The following is a 21,398-nucleotide window of genomic DNA, read 5'->3' on the forward strand; positions in this document are numbered from 1 at the left end:
TGAGATCACCACCTGTGCAAAAGCAAGAGTTGGATGCCCAACCAACTGAGTCACTCAGGCACCCCTGTTTAACTTGTTTAATCCATTTACATTTATTTATTTATTTATCTATCTATCTATTTATTTATTTATTTAAAAGATTTTGTTTATTTATTCATGAGAGACACAGAGAAAAAGAGAGGCAGAGACACAGGCAGAGGGAGAAGCAGGCTCCATGCAGGGAGCCTGACGTGGGACTCGATCCCGGGTCTCCAGGATCACACCCTGGGCTGAAGGCGGCACCAAACCGCTAAGCCACCAGGGCTGCCCAATCCATTTACATTTAATATAATTACTAATATGGGTGGGTTTTAGAATATCATCCTTTTGTTTTTCATATGTTCTTTATATTGTTTTGTCTTTCCTGCCTTCTTTTCTAAGTTGAGTATATTGTAGTTTTTCATTTTATATTCTCTGTTGGATTTTATTGTATTATTGTATAGTGATTGCTTTAGGGAGCGCAGCATTTGTTTTTAACTTATCACAACCTATCTTGAATTACTGTTCTGTCATTTAACCCTTAAAAAAATTTATCAAAGAACTTACAGAACCTGAGGGAATGAATGAATAAAACTTTGGAAGGAAGGGCAGCAATACTTAGAACTCCAGAAGCTATCATCCATACTGTGAACATCACCCTCTGGAGTTGTACAGGGGACAACTTGTGCACCTTTACGTGGGAACCTTTTGGTATGAATTGGGCAGAGAAGATTTTCTAAAAGAGGTGTCATTTGTGAAATTTAAAAAGATCAATGGGGCAGCCCTGGTGGCACAGCGGTTTAGCGCCGCCTGCAGCCCGAGGTGTGATCCTGGAGACCCGGGATCGAGTCCCACATCGGGCTCCTTGCATGGAACCTGCTTCTCCCTCTGCCTGTGTCTCTGCCTGTGTGTCTCTCTCTGTGTGTCTTTCATGAATAAATAAATAAAATCTTAAAAAAAATTTAAAAAGATCAATGGGAATTTGCCAGGCAAAAGAATTAAGGGAAGGATTTTACAGTCAGCCTTTTTCAGGGAACAGTGAAATATTATGATTAGCAAATAGACTGTGTATGTATTAGAATGGTGAGAGATAAAGGTAGAGAGGCAATGTATTTCATTGATTTTAATATGCACATTTCTTTCCATTATAATATCTGTGATATTAGCATGAATTTTATAACTGTATCTTGCCAATCACCATGAGAAATTGGAACATATATTACAGTTCATGGCATCTTAGGTTTGATGAAATTTGGTAGGTTCCAGCTGGATTCAGTATCTTTTATGTTAGTTAGAATTTATGTTGTAGATTTTACCCTACATATAATTGGAAGCTAGGCTAAGTAGAAAGATACAATAGGTTTGTTTGAATAATACAATTCTGGTGATACTGTATAGGATTTATTGTGGCTAAAAGGAATTAGTAATATAAGGATTTAGGCAAGATTTGTAGAGGGCCTAGTTAATAGTTAAAAGCAATGCTAGTGGGATGTTGTGGAGGTTCCTAGTTGATAAACTGGTTGAAGAACTGTTTGATAAAAGAGAAAATGCAGTTACTGGTAAGGTAGTACTTGTTAGTGGAGAGAGAATTCACATATAAAGCTTATTAGTATTTATTCTGGTACCATGGTGCAAGTAAACATTTTTGCTAGCCATAGGGCTGATCAACATTAATTTATCAATAGCCTAAACAAATTTATCTTAGGAACTTTTAGTCTGATATCTGTGTTAGTGCATAAAATTTGTTAGCTGTTGAGCAAAATAATAATTATAGGACAGGTTTATGTTGGCTGGGAGCCAGAATTATTAGGAATTTAAAAATTACTGACCAAAAAAAGATGTTCAGTGTCTTTCACCTAGCATCCATTCCTGGAAAAAGACGCTGATAACATTTGAAACAAAATAGTAATCACAGTGTGGGTCAGTCGTAGTTTTTGGCCACAGCAGACACCATCTTGTTTACATCTAGTAGAACAAGATCACAATAAATGATCTTATATAGATTGTTTATATAGATTCTTTGTTATTGAAGAAGTGTAATACGTGTCTTAGTTTGTACTGGCCAGGACACTAGTTTGTGTTTGTATTTAAGAAACTGGCCATTTTGAAGAATTAGTGTTTTTTTATTAGAGTTTTGTCATAATAGAATGAAATCCTGTTAATAATATGATGAAGAGTAAAGTATTTGCTTCTGGAAATAATTGTGTAATTTTTTTTAAAGTAATCTCTTCCCCCAATATGAGGCTCAAACTCAACAACCCCAAGATCAAGAGTCACATGTTCTACTGTCCGAGCCAGCCAAGTGCCCCAAGAAATAATTGTATAATTTTAGCTTACTGTATGAAGACACTTCTTATGTGCTATTTTACATTTACAGAGGTGTCCCCATCTCTTAGGCTAGCCATTGTTGCTGCAGCAGGGTCCACACAGGCTTTGGGCAGTTATAGCCTAATAGCATTTCTCATCAGGACCCATGCTACATATTTCTTGTAATGGGAGACAATAGTCACTGTATAAATTCTCTCTTTTGTCCTTTAGATAGGGGTCTCTGAATCACAGTTCAAAACTTTTCCAGAAAAGTTTGAGCTGCAGTCACCTGTGGTGATAAGATTGAATGTTATCATCTGTAATTGTGGCCAACTTGGTAATATCTTCATAGGCTTTTGCTTTTTCTTGTTTCACTCCCTCATCTCTCACCTCTTCTTTTTGGAATCACTTTTCAATAATGGCCTTGTTTATATGCCTTTGTCTCAGGCTCTGCTTTTGGGAGAACTTAGCCTAAGACAGTTTTTTACTTATTTTTTAATGTTTATGTATTTATTATATTTTTAATGTTTACCTGTTTAATGTATACTTGTTTATTGTTACCTGTTTATAATAAAATATATAACCATATGGAAGAGAAGCATAGGGCAAGTACCAATGTATAGGTTTTTCAACACCACCAAGCAATTAACTCAATTTTGACTCTATCTACATGGAGATAGTGTTAGATGCCACAAGTTAAGGGCTCAGTCCCAGGAAACTGTCCCCTCCCACACTTCACATTCCAACCATAAGTCCAGGTTGTTATATGTACTACTACTTTTTTTTTGTTGTTTTTAAAGATATTTTTATTTATGAGAGACACAGAGAGAGGCAGAGACACAGGCGGAGGGAGAAGCAGGCTCCATCCAGAGGGCCCGATGTGGGACTCGATCCCGGGACTCCAGGATCACACCCTGAGCTGAAGGCAGACGCTTAACCGCTGAGCCACCCAGGCGTCCCATACTTCTTCTTCTTCTTTTTTTTTTTTAAAGATTTATTTGTTTGTTTTAGAGAGTGAGCATGCATGCAAGTGGGTGGGGGAGGAGCAGAGGAAGAGGGAGGGAGAGGGGTCATAAATCTCAAGTAGACTGCAATGTGCTGAGTGTGGAGCCTGATGCTGAGCTTGATCTCACAACCTTGAAATTATGACCTGAGCTGAAACCAAGAGTTGGACGTTTAAACTGACTCAGCCATCTATTATCTATACTTCTGACCAACCAGTTATAGATTAGAGATTCCCACCACCCTCTTCTTGGGTTCAATAATTTGCTAGAGTCGCTTGCAGAACTCAGAGAAGCATTTTACTTATTAGATTACTGTTTATTATTGTCAGATGACAAAACTAAAACAGTTTGATGTCCTTTATTCAAGGGAAAACTGCATGGATTCAGGGAGTACAGTGCCTTATATGCAGTGGAGTACTCCTTCCAAGGGATTTTGGGCAAGAGTATGTTTTATAGAGTGTTAAAAGAAGCAACAATGGAATGGTGTGATTGGCTAGGGTTGCATATCTGACCTTATTTAGAAAGATTAAGGAAAAAAAGAAATAAGTATAGAGTTGGCTGGTGTTAGGAGAGGAGGTGACTGAATATACTACATTTCTGGTCAGTTGGACCATTTACAGAAACACGAAAGCTTAGTTTGCTCCTGAGGCACCCTGGGCAGGAAGGAGATAGCTCCATTTTAGGCCTAGAAATTATTTTAACATAATAATTTATGAGGAACACCCAGAAAGAAGAATTGCATAAGCCAAGCAAGGTATGTGGGAAAGGATGGGAACCTCCATGCTCTGTGGATGAGCCACTTTCCCCAAATCTCCATATATGTTTACAAGTCTGGAAGCTCTCTGAAACTCAGACTTTTGGATTTATATGGAGGCTTCATTACATAGGCCCAGTTGATTATATCTGTGGTGATTGAAGCAAGTCTCCAGCCCTTTTCCCCTTCCTGAAGGTGAGGGTGGGACTGAAAATTCTAATCCTCTAGTCACCTGAGGTTCCCTTTGCAACCAGGCCCCCAATCATCCTTAGGTTACCAAGTTTTCCAAAAGTAACCTCATTAACATAACAAGACACCTTTATCCCACTCCTCAGAAATTCCATTTTTAGGAGCTCTTTTCCAGGGACCATGATTGAAGGCCAAGTGTGCATTTCTTATTCTAAATCACAGTATCACACAATTTGGGAGTGGGGAAATGGAAGTTCCATGAGCAGTGTGACCTTCCCGATAGTTGTATTCACCAGTCTAGCAGCTTTTACATCATTTTAATTTATTATGTTTTTAAGATTTATGTTAAAATGTTGATTGGCATCTTCTAGTATATTTATTGAATTACTCTTGGGGAAGTGGTTTAGGTGTACAGTTTAAGAATTAGAAATAATTTTTATTAAGTTAAGACACAAAGCCTCTGTGAATAAGATTTATTTAAATATATAAAACTACTATTACCATTTGTTGGAGATATACAGAGAAAATGGTAAATGCTCGTTGAACATATTTTTTCAAGTTCACTGTTTCAATAACAGTAAAAGTAAAATCCATATAACCCTTCCCACAGAGGGAAGGAAAAGAAATCCAAGAGATCTAGTATGCCTGGGTGGCTTAGTTGGTTAGGTGTCTGCCTTAGGCACAGGTCATCATCCCAGGATCCTGGGATCAAGCCCCTCCTCAGTGGGGAACCTGCTTCTCCCACTCCTGATCTCCCTTCTCTTTGCTTGTGCTCTCTACCTCTCTCTGACAAATAAATAAATAAATCTTCAAAAAAACAAAACAAAAAGAAATCCAAGGGATCTAAGTTAAGACTTTATTTTAGCCTCAGAGGAGCTTGTGTTCCTCAATGGAACACAGTTTTTTTTTTTTTTAAATTTATTTTTTTTAATTTTTATTTATTTATGATAGTCACAGAGAGAGAGAGAGAGAGAGAGAGGCAGAGACACAGGCAGAGGGAGAAGCAGGCTCCATGCACCGGGAGCCCGATGTGGGGATTCGATCCCGGGTCTCCAGGATCGCGCCCTGGGCCAAAGGCAGGCGCCAAACCACTGCGCCACCCAGGGATCCCCTGGAACACAGTTTGTAATGCAAATACTAACAGTCTTGTGGCTTTATAATAAAAAATGCATTACAAAATAAAGCAGATTCACAAAATGAAATACAGCAGTTTATATCTGTTAGTAGTAGAAAACGAATTGAAATTGGAATCAACAGAATAACCTACCTGTAATTGAAAAGTCCAGAGAAAGTATAGATTTCAGGTGAAGCTAAATTGGTCCCATAACTTCATGAATGACCCAGTTTCTTTATGTTTTTCCATTCTGCCCTCTGTAATGTTGGATTTATCCCAAGGCAGCCACCTGGAGACCTTGAGGTACTTAAAGAGGACAATACCGTTTGCATTTATACCTACTAGAAAGGAAGAGATTTTGTATGTGAGCACTCTTAGAAAAAAGTCTTGGGGTCCTTTTTGATTTGCTTGGCTTAGGTTACATGCCTATCTCAGACTGATCAGGAAGAGTAGAGAAATACACTGTGCTGTTTGGCTTAGGCTTTGCTGTGCTTCAAGGTTAAACCAATCAGGCTGGAGTGGATCAGTTTCACCCAGATCTCTTGAATGAGGAAATTTGGGGTGAAAGTAGGAGGATGACAAGGAATAGATGACAAGCACACAATTCTAGCTTATTAGGAGAATGGCTTCCAATGACTTTAGGTGACTATATACATTTGGCAACAAGGCAAAGCCTGTTGTTTAGTTTATTAACAAATAATAAAAGAATAAATTACCAGTTAAATTTTTTCCCAATCATTACTCTTAATAATATATAAAAAATTACTTTCAGTCTTATTTTTTTTTTTAACTTTCAGTCTTAAGTTTGAGCAATTCAGTCCCAGCATATTCTTGTGCTTTGTGTAAATATATTCTTGTCCATTTGCATTCAGGAAAAAAAAAACTTTTGCTAGACAAACAAGTTTAGGAATACAAGTTTAAACAGGATTCTGAGATTCAGTGTGCTCCTCTTTTCCATGAATTTGAAAATTCCCATATGCATTCAACTATAGAAACCTTAGACCCACAGAGGGTGCATGGATTTATTAATATTTTACTAAATTTTCAAATGGAGTGCAATGGACTATTTTGGGAATGCAGGAGATGTTCAAAGGATTGACTTCTGAAAAAAAAATGTAATTATACTCCTTAAAACCAAGCAAGGACATGTTGGGGTAGAGATTGACATGAGGGTAGCCAGATACTTTGTGATGTTAGAAATGTGCCATATTTTGATTCTGGGGGTGGTTTCATGACTATATACATTGACCCAAACACTAAAAAAGATTGAATAAAAAGAAACAGCCAAGCATTCTAGTAACACCTTACACTTCTTTTTTAAAAGCAAGTTCTGGGGAAAAAAAAAAAAAACAAGTTCTGGGAATTTTTTATCGTTTGAGTAACAGTACACAAATCAGGCAGAGAAGTTTCTAATGGTCAAGTTTTACTGTATTTTTATATTAAATTTTTATTCTAATTACAAATAGGACTTAAGTCTGAATAGATCAGTGTATTTTCTTTTAATTCTCCCCCATTCAGCTTTCTTTAAAAAGAAAAGGACAAATATCACTATTATATATTCAGCCATAGTTGTCTAATCTGTGGTTTTATTTTGTTATTTTTAAAAGTTTTTTAATTTATTTATGCGGGGGGGGTGGTGGAGAGCAGGGGGAAAGGGAGAAGCAGACTCCCTGCTGAGCAGGGAGCCCAACCCAGGTGCCCAATCCCAGAACTATGGGATGATGACCTGAGCCAAAGGCAGACACTTAACAGACTGAGCCACCCAGGTGCCTCCAATCTGTGGTTTTAATATGATACTGTAATACAGTCTTCTAAATTGTTACAGACTGTAATCATAGGTTATATCCCATATTCTTAAACTCTGGGGTACCAGTTTTAACTAATATTACTGATGGTATCCAAATGGTAAGGATGGTAACTGGTTTGGAAGCCACTGGAAGAGATCTTCAGCAAACTGGAGACCAATGGCAAATTAGAAGCAAATTTCATTGAAAAACCAGGAGAATTCCTCCCATCAAGGCTGACCCAACCATGGCCACCGGTTCATTTCTTGCTATCAGTTGCACTCCTGTTTAAGGCATCACTTGTAGTGGAGTTCTAGCTTTCCCTTGGTTTTGAGCCATACTGTGATCATTGTGGAAACAGACTACTTCAAAGTCTGTTAAATGTAATTACTTCATTTTTGGTACCCATCGTGCAAGTCTCCCCACAGTCATTCCCAGTTTGTCAATAGGGCCTTTGGCTGGACTCCTGTAGGAAATTCTGTAACCTTTCTAATAACTTTTGGTAATTGTATATCTAACAAACTAAAAAGAGTTAATTATCTGTCATGTTTGTTGAGTATGGAACTTTGTTAATGCTAGACTTTAAAAAAAAAGCATTGAAAGCGTTTTAGTCATTAGCTGCTGAATATTATGGAAAAAGATCACTTGATCTGATTTTCTCTTTTATTTCATCCAATTTAAAAGTCATCATTCTTTCTAAATGGCTTGTGCTACCTCTAAAATGTTATCTGAAACGTAAAAGGCAAATCAAAGGTTTAAATAAGCTAGTATGTTAGGTTTATTTTTAAAGTAAAGTGAAGATCTTTATTTTTATATTTGTGTGCATTTTATATATCAACTTATTTTCAGAAATATTTCTAACTTATGCTTACATTTGTGTGTGTGTGTATGTTTTGTTTTTTTTTTTAGTGAAAATATTCTCTTTGGAATGGGAAATCCTCTTCTTGACATCACTGCTGTAGTGGATAAGGATTTCCTTGATAAGTAAGTATTAAATTCTTCACAAATACTGTGTGGAACTTATTATATCTGTAGGAAAACTGGTGAAAACTTTAGACTCTAGCACCTTCACTTGAAGGAGAACTCAAATTTAAACTCATTAATAGGAAATTTAAACTCCTTAATAGCAAGTTGCACTATCATTATTTGAGTAACTGACCACAGTTTTCTCTGGGAAAAACTTAGGTACATTTGTTCAATCATATTGCTGGTTTCACTTGAAATTTATTTCTTATTCTGTGCAGGGAAAAAGTATATGTGATTTACCCCATTATTTAATTCCCAAATTTTTAAATTACTGTCCATGTATTATGTCTGTGATGTACTATAACCTTAAAGGAGAGAAGAAATGGGATTAGAGAAGACAAGAAGAATAAGCAGGACATAATTCAGAGGTCATGAATCTATATTCTTTCTCCTTTAAGAGTAACTTTTGATATTTTTAACTTAGCTGAGAAATCAGTTTGTATTTATTTTTCTGGCTGTCTGACACCATTTGATACAAGGAAAAAATTAAGTAGTAAAAAAAAGATTAATAATGAGAAAGCAAGTTCTGTACCCACAGGGCAACAATTTTAAAAAATGAGGTAAAGTTCACTTAAGATTTATAATTTTAACAATTTTAAAGTGTATAATTCAGTGACTACCATCACATTTCTGGTGTTGTGTAACCATTGCCTCTGTCTACCTCAAAACGAAATCTGTACAAAATAAGCAGTCATTTCTCTATCGCTGCCTGCCCTTCTTCCATCTCTGTCCTGTACCCTGGTCTTTTGGGAACTACCAATTTACTTTCTGTTTCTATGGATTTGCTTAGGACATTTTACTTTATATAAATAGACACATACAGGATGTAACATTTTGTGTGTCTTAATTTCACTTAGCATGATGTTTCTCAAGGTTTCTCTAAGCTGTAGCATGTTATCAGTACTTTATTCCATTTATGGAGGAATAATATTCCATTGTATGAATATATACACACTATCCTTTCATTGATTCATGGACGTTTAGGTTGTTTCCTTTTTTGTCTATTGTAAATTAAGCTTCTATGGACGTTTGTGTTTGAGTTTTTGTGTGGACATATGTTTCATTTCTCTAAGATGTATATATTGGAGTGGAATTGCTGAGTGATATGATAATTTTGTGTTTAACTTTTTGGGGAACTACTTTTTTTTTTTTTTTAAAGCAAAGTTTATTGGGTGATAGTACAAAGCTGCTGAAGAGGGGAACCAAGGAGGTTTCTGTTGGAGTTTCCAAGTCTAGGGATTTAAAAAAAAATTTTTTTTTAAAGATTTTTATTTATTTATTCATGAGAGACAGAGAGAGAGAGAGAGAGAGAGAGAGAGAGGCAGAGACATAGGCTGAAGGAGAAGTAGGCTCCCTGCAAGGAGCCTGATGTGGGACTTGATCCCAGATCCCGGGATCACTCCCTGAGCCAAAGGCAGACAGATGCTCAATCACTGAGCCACCCAGGCATCCCTGGGATTTTTTAAAAAAAGATTTTATTTATTTTTTTATTCATGAGAGACACACACAGAGAGAGACAGAGACATGGGCTCCTTGTATGGAAGCCTGCTTCTCTCTCTGCCTGATGTGGGACTCAATCCTGGGACTTCAGGATCACGCCCTGAGCTGAAGCAGGTGCTCAACCGCTGAGCCACCCAGGCATCCCACTACCTAACTTTTCTACACTGATCGCACCCTTTTACTTTTCTATCACTATTGTACAGGAATTCTGTTTTCTTGCCAAAACTTGTTCTTTTCTCTTATTTATGTATTCATTATTTTTAAAGATTTTATTTTTTGGGGCCACCCGGCTTCCTTGTTAGTGGAGCCTGCTACTCTTGATCTTAGGGTTGTGGGTTTGAGCCCACATTGGGTATAGAGATTACTTAAAAAATAAAATCTTTTTTGATAGTTTACTTTGATGCAGAAGTTTTAAATTTTGATGAAGTTTACTTTTTCTCTTCTGTTCTTTTGTGGCTCTGGTTTTTCTGTCATCTGTGAGAATTCATTCTAAATCCAAGGTCACAAAGACACATGTGTATGTTTTCTTCTAAGAGTTTCATAGCTTTTAGCACTTAAATTTAGGTGTTTGATCTGTGTTAATTTTTGTATAAGATGCTTATTAAAAATTCAGTTGAGGGATGTCTGGGTGGCTCAGTGGTTGAATGTCTCTTTTGTCTCAGGCCATGATTCCAGGGTCCCGGGATCAAGTCCTGCATCTGGCTCCCTATGGGGAGCTTGCTTCTTCCTCTGCCTATGTCTCTGCCTCTCTCTGTGTCTCTCATGAATAAATAAATAAAATCTTTAAAAACAAACAAACTCAGTTGATTCTTTTGTATGTGGAAATCTAGTTGTTTCAGCATCTTTTCTTAAAGAGACCATTCTTTTCCACATTGAATGCTCTTGGTACTCTTGATGAAAATCAATTACCCTAGACTTGTAGATTAAGCCTGGATTCTCAGTTCTATTCCATTGATCTATATGTTTGTCCTTTTGCCAATACCACACTGTTTTGATTGTTGTAGCATTGTAGTAAGTTTTGAAGTAGTTAGGTTAGGGAAAAGCCTATTGATAAATAGTGTAACACTTACTGGTGAAAGGCTGAATGATTTTCCCTAAGATTAGAAACAATTTAAAGATGTTGACTCTTACTTCACAATGTATACAGTGGTCCTAAAGATTCTAGTTGGGGCAATCAGAGAAGAAAAAGTAAAAGACATGTAAAATATTTAATAAAATCTACAAAAGAGCTACTACTAGTTCAAGAACTATTATAAAGCTAGTAATATTCAGGAATCAATTTTACAATAAAGTTTTGCAATAAAATTTACAGTAATCACAATAGTGATATTACCATAAAGATATTATTGGCATAGAATAGAAAATCTGGAAAAAGGTCCACACAAAAATGGACAACTGATTTTTTTGCAAAGGTGCAAGGCAGTTTGGTAGAGAAAGGATTATCTCTTGAAGATATCTATCTGGTGCTAGAACAATTGAATATACACATATAAAAATCCCAACTTGGGAATCCCTGGGTGGCTCAGCGGTTTAATGCCTGCCTTCAGCCCAGGGCGTGATCCTGGAGTCCCGAGATAGAGTCCCACATTGGGCTCCCTGCAGGGAGCCTGCTTCTTCCTCTGCCTGTGTCTCTGCCTCTTTCTCTCTCTCTCTGTGTCTTTCATGAATAAATTAATAAAATCTTAAAAAAAATAAAATAAAAATCCCAACTTGGACCCATGTTTTGCATCATATAATTAATGGATAAAACTAAATGTCAAATCTAAAACTATAAAACTTCTGGATGTTAACGTAGGAGAAAATCTTTCTGACTGTGGTTTAAATCAAGATTTCTTATATATAAAATGAGGAGCATGTTCTATAAAAGAAAAAAAATTGATGATTTGGACTTTATCCAAATGAAAAATTTCTGCTATTGGAAAGGTACTGTAATGGGAATGATAGGACAGACTACAGGCTGGGAGAAAATCTTTGCAAAGCATATGTCTCACAAAGGACCACTGATCAGACTATATGAAGAGCTCTCAAAACTCAATCAGAAAAGAAACAACGCAATTAAAAAATGGGCAAGAGATATAAACATTCACAAGGATATATGGATGGCAAGCACATGAAAAAATGCTCAACCACTTTTGTTATTAGGGAAATGAAAATTAAAGCCATGATGAAATACTACTACTCAATTGTTAGAATGACTAAAATTTTAAAATTGAGCATACTAAATATTGACCAGGTTGTAAAGGAATTGGAACTTTCTGCTCATGGCAAATGTAAAATGCTGCGCTGAGTTTTATAGTCTTAATTAAAAAGTTAAACGTACATCAGCTGTTTGATTTAACCATCCCATTCTAAGGTCTTTATCCAACAGAAGTGACAGCAGATGTCCATACAAATACTCACCAATGTTCATGGTAACTTGGTTTTTAATAGCTGAAATCTGTACATTACCTAAATATCAGCAGGTGAATTATTAAGCTGATTATTTACTCGTATGGTGGAATACTAGTCAGGAATAAAAAAGGGATGCATTGAATATTGACTGGATGATACTCCGAATAGTTGTGTTCATTGAAAGGTGCTAGACAAATGAGAGAACATATTGTATGATTTCATTTATATAAGATTATGGAAAATGCAATTTAATCTGTAGTGGTAGAAAACAGAATATTTGTTTTATGTGCATGGGGCAAGGTGTGATAGAATATGGGAGGGAGAGATTATAAAGAGACAGGAGGGAGTTTCTAGGGATGTGTTCATTATTTTGATTATGTGATGATTTCATGAGTATAAATATCAAAATTTATCAAAATGTATACTTAAAATATATAGGGTGTAATATGTTAGTTATACCTCAAAGCTTTATAAACAACAACAAAAATCAATTGAACATCAACTCATGAATTTGAAGTTAGAGCTTCGGGATCCCTGGGTGGCGCAGCGGTTTGGCGCCTGCCTTTGGCCCAGGGCGCGATCCTGGAGACCCGGGATCGAATCCCACGTCAGGCTCCCGGTGCATGGAGCCTGCTTCTCCCTCTGCCTGTGTCTCTGCCTCTCTCTCTCTCTCTCTCACACTGTGTGCCTATCATAAATAAATAAAAATTAAAAAAAAAAAAATGAAGTTAGAGCTTCTTCATTTGCTTAGTGTGAGAGATTTTGTTCAGGAAATCAATTTATTAGTCCCTATTTAAATAAAATGATATATAAAAGTACAAAGAGAAAGTAAGAAATTTGCAGTTTTATGATGTGTATGACCGGTGTTACTATTTTGATAAACATGCCTCCAGGTATCTCTTAGGCATATACAACCTATAGGTACATGTTTGTGTTTATGGGATAATACTGTGTATAAGGTAATTTGCTTTTTTCTTACTCTACACTATATTTTGGATATTTGTTTTTATTTTTATTTATTTTAGATTAAATTTTTTTTTAGTAATCTCTACATCCAGTGTGTGGCTCGAACTCACAACCCCAAGATCAAGAATTGCATGCTCTACCAACTGAGCCAGCTAGGAGCCCCTGGATATTTGTTTTTAAAAGTTCATGCAAATGTGAGCAGAATGATTATGATTTGGCAGCTGTGTGCTGATACTACCGGTAGCTCAAGTAGCTTCTTTGTTTCATTAGCAGCTGATCCTAAAAGGCCAGCTGAAGCTTAATATTTTTATTTTGGGAGGGTTTTTATTTTTAACCTTGATTTTTAAATTAGTACTTGGAGATTAAAAGCAAGTTTTGGACCCTAATCATAAATGTAAAGACTTTCATATTCTTAACCCTAATAATTTTTTGTAGAATATACTTTGAAAGTATTGTTTATTATTTTAGTAGACTAGGTTTAGTTTACATTTCAGACTATGTTTAAGTATTTTTTACATTTGGGATGTGTAAAAGTAAATTTTTCCAGGAATAATTTCTGGGAATGGGTACTAAGTAAATGAAATAAATTTGTATTTATTAGTATCTTACACTATGAAAATGAGTTAACCATCAAAGTTTTTTTGATAAAGTATGTGTTCTGTTTCTGATTTTTAGGAAAACTCTCTGGCTTTTTCAATAAAAAAATTCTTATCAATATACAACTAGTGCTAATTAAAAAATAAACTACTGAAGTTTTATAAGGAATAACGTTAGTTTTTTGCTGTTTCTTCTACCTTTCCCCTTGCTTTTATCTTATCCCCCCATAAATGCTATTTTTCCAAAAGCAGCCATTTTTAATTCTGTTAGCTGTTTTTTCCTTTTATCTGGTTGGTTCTAAACAATACATTAATATTTGCTGTGTATGATTTTGATAAGGATGTTTGATTGGAGAGGTAAAGAATAAATGTTCCTTTAACATAGGGAAAGGTTACAAGATCATGATTTCATTAGGATGGTTTCCAGAACACAGCATTCTGCTAGAGTGGCACCCTTGATCTTCCATTCCCTGTGGGAAGAGATAACCTAATCATGTTCCTGATGACAGTGGAGAGGATTTGCTCTGTCCTTTGGAGAACTTTGCTTTTGCCATTCTTACCAGAATTTTTATAATCTCTTGATGTTTAATTTTTGAAGAGTCTGATTACTTACCTCCTTGCTGACCAGGTTTTAGTAATTACTAACAACTGCTATACATTCTTGAATGTTGACTGTGACACTAAGTGAACTGAAGGTTAATTTCTTGTGCAAACCATCTGTCTAGCAGTCCCAAGCTTAGGGACTGTTTGAGGTCTATCTTATTAGGTATTTCTTGGGTTTGGTGGTTTTTATTTATTTACAAATGTATTTTTAATTTTATTTTTTTAAAAACTCTACCCCCAAGGTGGAGCTCAAGCTCACGACCCCAAGATCAAGAGTAACATGTTCTACTTACCAACTGAGGAGCCAGCTAGGAGCTGCTTAAGTTTGTCAGTTTTAGATATTGTATATAGACTCCTTATTGTGATAGCTTGTGAAAGCTTTAGCTTTCTTTCACCTACTACCATTTCATCTTCCTCATATTATTAAATTATGTCCAAACAAATCAATAATCATTGTGAACAAAATTGTGGACTGTGATTATGTATAAAACTTTTTGTTTTTCTTCCAGTTACTTAATTTTATCTTGTATTCATTTGCACTATTTTCTGTACAATTACTGAAATTTTCAAACAACTCTAATATCTGTCACATGCCTATTAACCTCTCGCCCTCTGACTCCTCATTCCTCAAAATCAGTAAGTCTCCAACCTCTTTTTCTCTGGTGACCTCCTGTTTAGAATTCTTTATCTTTGTGCTCCAAACTGGACTGGTTGTAGTATTAGACATTTTTTTCCCCTTTAAACAGCAGTTTTCCTTGAACTTCCCTGTGACTTAACCATTTTGGATCTCTTGTTTCCTACACCTCATATCTTCTTAATTGGTTTTCTGTGTGTGTGTGTGGGGGGGGGGTGTGGGGGTGGGGGGGCATAGCCTCAGTAGCTTCCTAAGAGAAAGAGTATGTGTACATTTTTACATATAGTACATTTTTTTTAATCCTTGCATATGTGTGATAATCTTTAAAAATTTTTTTCCTTCACATCTTATTGATTGGTTAGATAGAGTTTCCTTTGCAAATTTTGAATCTATGTACCATTGCCAGCACATCAAATGCATCTCCCTCCTTTATAGATCACAGTTTTTTCTCTGTGGAAGCTTTAGTAGTGTTGTTTTGTTTTGTTTTTGCTATTAGTTAAATTATTATTATGTAACATTCTTGTGTTATGGATTTAATTTTTTTTTTCCTGTCCAAGCATATTAGAGATGATTTTATTTGTTTTTTGAAGGTTCCTCTTCTATTTCCTGCATTATTTCAGTTTTCTATGGATTGGTTCTTTTCTGATTATTTGTCATAGTCTTTCTCCTTCACAATGGAGACTTTCCACTAGTATTAGGTGATTTTTGTCTATCAATTCATATTTAAGGATAAGATATAAACAGTCATTCCATTTATAGGAATAAAAAAATATGAAAGGATATGGTCAAAACAGTAACAGTTGTGGAAGAGTAGATTGGCTAGGTAGTTATTTTATTTCAACACTCTGTACAATTTAAAATTTTTATAACATTCTGAATTGTTTTTATAATTTTTTTAAAAAAAAATTTTTTTTTTTTTAAATTTATTTATGATAGTCACAGAGAGATAGAGAGAGAGGCAGAGACACAGGCAGAGGGAGAAGCAGGCTCCATGCACCGGGAGCCCGACATGGGATTCGATCCCGGGTCTCCAGGATCGCGCCCTGGGCCAAAGGCAGGCGCCAAACCACTGCGCCACTCAGGGATCCCGTTTTTATAATTTTTTAAAAAAGCATGTGGGATGCCTGGGTGACTCAGTTGGTTGAGCATCTGACTGCAGATCAGGTAATGATCCCAGAGTCCTGGGATCCTGGCTTTCATGGTCAACGGGGAGTCTGCTTGTTCTTCTGCACCTCCCCCTGCTTGTAATCTGTTTCCCTCTCTCTCTTTTTCTCAATTAAATAGGGTCTTTTTTTTTTTAAATGCTTTAATAAAATTATCTATTGCTGTGTAACATGTTACCCCCAAACTTGACTGCTTAAAGTAACAAACATTTAGTATCTCTCAGATAGTTTCTGAGGATCAGGAATTTGAGAGTGTGGCATAGTTGGGTGGTTCTTCTTTAGGATCTTCCATCAAGTTGCAGTCAGTCTCTTGGCCAGAGAGGCAGTCATTTCAGGCCTCAGCTGTGGCTGGTGGATTTGTTTCCCAGCTGACTCATTATTGACTGGCCTCCATTTCTAAGAGCTTTTGAACTCAGGGACTCAGTTCCTTATCTCATGGACCAACATATGATTTGAGAGAGGAAGAATCATTTTCTCTAGATGGAAAACTAGTCTTTTTTTTATAACCTAATCTTAGGAGTGACATGATATCACTTTTGCCAAATGTTATTGGTCATACAGACCAAATCTGGTATAATATGTGGGAGGGCACTACACATGAATATGAAAAATAGGAGGCAGAGATACTTGGAGGGGCTAACAGAAGAAATACTGTGATAGCCAGCCTCAAAGATGGCTCCCAGTGATCCCCTCTTGGTATTCCCTTGAGTAGTCTCCTCCCACACTGTGTCAGGGCTGAGCTATGTAAGGAATGACATACGGCAGAGGTGTGATGGTATGCTACTTGACAGATTAGGTTGTCAAAGACTGTGGTTTCCACCTTAGGTGTTCTCTGACTTGTTTGTATGCATACTTTTTCTTTTGGATTACTCATTCTGGGGGAAGCTAGCTGCCATGTCTTCACATTCAGGCACCCTATGGAGAGACCCAGGTGACTGCAGATAAGGCCTCCCTGCTCTCACAGGGAGTGAGGAACAGAGACCTGCCAGCAACCATGTATGTGAGCTTATAAGTGGATTCTCCATCCTCTGTTGAGCCCTGAGATGACTGCAGCTCTGGCTCACAGCTTGATTGTATCCTCTTGAAAGACCTTGAGCCAGAATCCGTTAACTAAGGCACTCCCGGATTCCTGACCCTGAAAAACTGTGTGGGATGATAAGTATTGTTTTTATCTGCCAAGTTTTTTTTTTTTTTTTTTAAGCATTTTAAAAAACTTTTATTTATTTGAGAGAGAGAGCACAAGCTGGGGCGACAAAGGGAGAAACAGACTCCCCTGCTGAGCAGGGCGCCCAGCCCAACCCTGGGTTTGTTCTCAGGACCCCAAGATCATGACCTGAGTGGAAGGCAGATGCTTAACCTACTGAGCTACGCAGGAACCCTCTTTTATTTTTACCTTTTTTTTTTTTTTTTAAGATTTTATTTTTCATTTATCAGAGAGAGAGAGAGAGCTTGAGTGGGGGGAGGCACCAAGGGAAAGAATCTCAAGTGGACTGCACCGAGCCCAAAATGGGTCTTGATCCCACTACCCTGAGCTCATGACCTGAATCAAAATCAAGAGTTGGATGCTGAACCGACTGAGCCACCCAGGTACCCTTAATCTTCCAGGTTTTGGGTGAATTTGTTACATAGCCAAAGGATACTAATAAGTATAGCAAAAAAAAATGTTTTTTCTTTTTCTTTTTTAAAAAAATATTTTATTTATTCATGAGAGATACAGAGAGAGAGAGGCAGAAACACAGGCAGAGAGAGGAGGAGGCTCCATGCAAGGAGCCTGATGTGGGACTCAGTCTCGGGACTCCAGGATCATGTCCTGGACTGAAGGAAGGCAGGTGCTCAACCACTGAGCCACCCAGGCATCTCCCCCAAATTTTTTTTCAAATACACAGCCCACACCCCACATTCAAAACCTCATTGAAAGGTTGGTATGCATAGGTTGAGTTTGTTGACTAATAGGACTTTATTTTGACTTGATTATACTAAAAGCCTATATTTAAGGGGTGACCCCTAATATTATTAGTATTTGGAAGTCTGTGCTCTGAGTCTCTTCAGTTTCTTTACAGAAAAGTCTTTCAAGCCTCATTACTTTATTCTTTGAACTGGATAGGGTAAAAGAGCAAAGATAATATAATTGACTAGGTGGTTTGATCTGACCCTCCTTATCTTTCCTGTTTTGCCTGTTGCCTCTCAGTTAAGAGATGTTTCTGTTTGGTTTCTAATTTATTTTAGGAATTGTCAGTTGTTTTGGTGAGATGATAGTCTGTTTCTCTACTTGCCTTATCCAGTTCCTATGAGACTTAGGGCTTCTGCAAGTAGCTAACGCTTGCCTATCATATATAGCCTCTTTCAGTTGCAATTGAGATTTTAATTTTTTCAGCTTAGCTAAATTCCTCATTCACTTTCATTTTTCCTTTTTTTTTTAAAGATTTTATTTTATTTTTTTAAGTAATCTCTATACGCAGTGTAGGGCTTGAACTCACAACCCTGAGATCAAGAGTCTCATGCTCTACTGACTGAGCCAGCCACGTGCTCCTTGCTCTCCTTTTTCTGAAGATTGAGCCTGTAGATCTTTACCTTTCTTTTTGTACCTTTATTATTATTTTAACAGAATCTTGGGAGAAAGTAGATAGTCTCTTTGCCATAGTTAAGTGAATGTCCAAGGGGTGTATGTGTGTAATATTTCACAGTCATTATATGTGTGCTAGCATATATATCTACGGATTTGTAGAATTTTTGAGATGGATTGGAATCTGGAGATAACTCTTTACCCATTTTATAGCCAAGGAATAGACTCAGAGAAGTTCCATGTTTTGCCCATGATTATAGTTAGCAGTATAAACCTAAGATGGAATCTGTGTCTCTTGACCCTTATTCCTTTCCTGTTCCACCATGCCTTCTAACTACCTTTATTTCTTAACTAGATTATTAAATTATTGATAATTAAAGGATATTGTATGAGTTAATAATAACTACATGCCAGGTTTTGAGGATTTTAAATGAGTAGGCCTGGTTTCTGCTTCATAAATAAACACTGGATAAATAAATGATTATCTTCCTTTAGGTTCAAATCTCTTTGATTGCTGGCTTAATTCTCTAAGTATTTAATAATATGTTAATTTATGTGATCTTGTAATTTCTTCAACAAGCAATGTTTAGTATAAAAGAGTTTTTTTTTTTGTTTGTAGTTTCCTTTGACTTTCTTGGCTCTCATTCTTTTCTGCTTCCTAACTAATCTCTTATTGAAAGGGAGCTCAGTGGTTTTTTTTTTTTTTTTTTTTTTTAAATTTATTTTAGAGAGAGAGAGGGAGTGTCAAGCAGACTCTGTGCTCTGCATGAAGCCCATCATGGAGCTCCATCTCCGGACCTGGAGATCTCTACCTGAGCTGAAAGAGTTGGCCGTCTAACAAGCTGTGGGGCTGCGGTGCCCTGTACTAGGTTTATGATTAAATATCCATAGTAGAAGCCTTGCATGCAGGGTTTATAAACATTGTTGAGGAGAGACACAATTAAGAAAAGTATCTTAGTAAATCTGTAAGATAAGTCTGTAAACTCTTGTATTTTAGGTACATGATAACATTGTTCTGGGTGCATGTTAGGTACTTCGGAAGTAGCATCTCACTGAAAAAAATTTTTATGAAAAGACCTTTTTAAAGTGGGATTTTAGGGCTACTGGTTGGCTCACTGGTTGAGCGTTTGCCTTTGGCTTGGGTTGTGGTTCTGGGATTCTGGGATTGAGTCCCATATTGGGCTACCCACAGGGAGCCTGCTTCTTCCTCTGCTTGTGTCTCTGCCTCTTTGTGCCTCTCATGAATAAATAAAATCTTTAAAAAAATAAATAAAGTGGCATTTTAGGGGTGCCTGAGTAGCTCAGTTGGTTAAGTGGCCGACTCTTGATTTCAGCTCAGTTTATGATCTCAGGGTTATGAGATTGAGCCTCCCCTCAGGCTCTGTCAGCAGGGAGTCTGCTTGAGGTTCTCCCTCTCCTTCCTTCTGCCCCTGACCCATACGTGCTCACCTACTCTCTCTTTCTCTCTCTCAAATAAATCTAAAAAAAATAAATAAAGTGGGATTTTAAGTGTTCAGTATTTAAAATTAATGAGGGAATTAAAACTTTCTTTTTTTGCCTTTAGATATATTTTTCATATAATGTGTTTGTCCAGCTTTCATAACAGTGTTTTAAAGAATCAGAACCATCATATGCTAATGATCTTTGGATATTGGCCTGCGCACTGCAAAGAGCTGAATCTAAAGAATGGCCGATCCATCCAAAAAATATTCAAGAGTATAGAGAAAAAGAGTATAGAGAAAAATAAGAATATAATGAAATTTTAAGAATTAATTATCTGACAAAAATAACATTTATTCAGCGTGTATTAGGTGTATATGGTATCAGTTTAGTCGTCTTGACAACTTTATGAGGTAGATATCTCATATAAAGAATAATTTGGATTTTTTTTTTTTAAAGATTTTATTTATTTATTCGAGAGAGAGAGAGAGAGAGAGAGGCAGAGACACAGGCAGAGGGAGAAGCAGGCTCCATGCAGGGAGCCTGCCATGAGACTTGATCCCTGGTCTCCAGGATCAGGCCTTGGATTGAAGGTGGCACTAAATTGCTTAGCCACCCAGGCTGCCCTAATTTGGATCTTAAGAAATTTGTTCGTGTCCCAAAAAAACACCTAAGTCATTGTGCGGAGATTTGAAATACAGGTTTGTCTTAATTGTAAAATCTCTATTTTTTATCTCTCTTCTTAATTTTCTGTTACCTTACTATGGAAATGTTAATTTGAAAGTGAAAAATGCAATTATATATCCAGGTTTTTTCAGTGTAAGTTATGGTAGATATGTAAAGGTTTATAAACTTAGTGAAATTGTGTTTTCCTTCAGTAGTGTATAGTTGAGAAAAACATGTGTAATTCACTCTAAAGATTATTAATATTTAGTTTTAATTAATTCATTAGAGTAGATTAATAAATCCCGAGTGAGACTTTGAAACATTCAACAATTCTCTCCTTGACTAGGATTTCAGAACAATGCGCTTCTTGTATGAGTTGGTATGTTGCCTACAATTGACCTGTTTTCAGAATACAATAAGCATTGCCATCATTCTGAAATACAAATTAGATACTTATTTGTATTTAAAAAACTTCTTCAAAAATATCCTATTGTTCATTTAAAGATTGTAAAGCCAGTTTTTTCCCCGGAATTAAAAAAGAAAAGTAAGAACTTTATCTCATTAAAAGAAAAGCAGAATTAAGTTACTCAGTTTTGATGTGTCCAATTTGTCAAAATATTAAGACTGAAAATAAGTAGGAAAACTTAAAGCAGGAAGTAGGCTATTGAAAATAATCTTTT

General features: G+C 36.4%; 1 protein-coding gene across 9 annotated transcripts in view; it reads left to right on the plus strand.

The window, feature by feature from the left end:
- ADK (adenosine kinase) overlaps positions 1 to 21,398 on the plus strand; it is a 494,813-nt gene that overhangs the window by 30,699 nt on the left and 442,716 nt on the right. For all 9 annotated transcript variants that reach the window (XM_026005029.2, XM_072756311.1, XM_072756308.1 and 6 more), the window contains one exon: positions 8,080 to 8,154. In XM_026005029.2, the coding sequence (XP_025860814.1) occupies positions 8,080 to 8,154 (75 nt within the window). The remainder of the gene's footprint in view (positions 1 to 8,079; positions 8,155 to 21,398) is intronic.

The sequence above is a fragment of the Vulpes vulpes genome, chromosome 4 (genome assembly GCF_048418805.1).
Source record: "Vulpes vulpes isolate BD-2025 chromosome 4, VulVul3, whole genome shotgun sequence".
In the NCBI taxonomy this organism is placed as follows: domain Eukaryota; kingdom Metazoa; phylum Chordata; class Mammalia; order Carnivora; family Canidae; genus Vulpes; species Vulpes vulpes.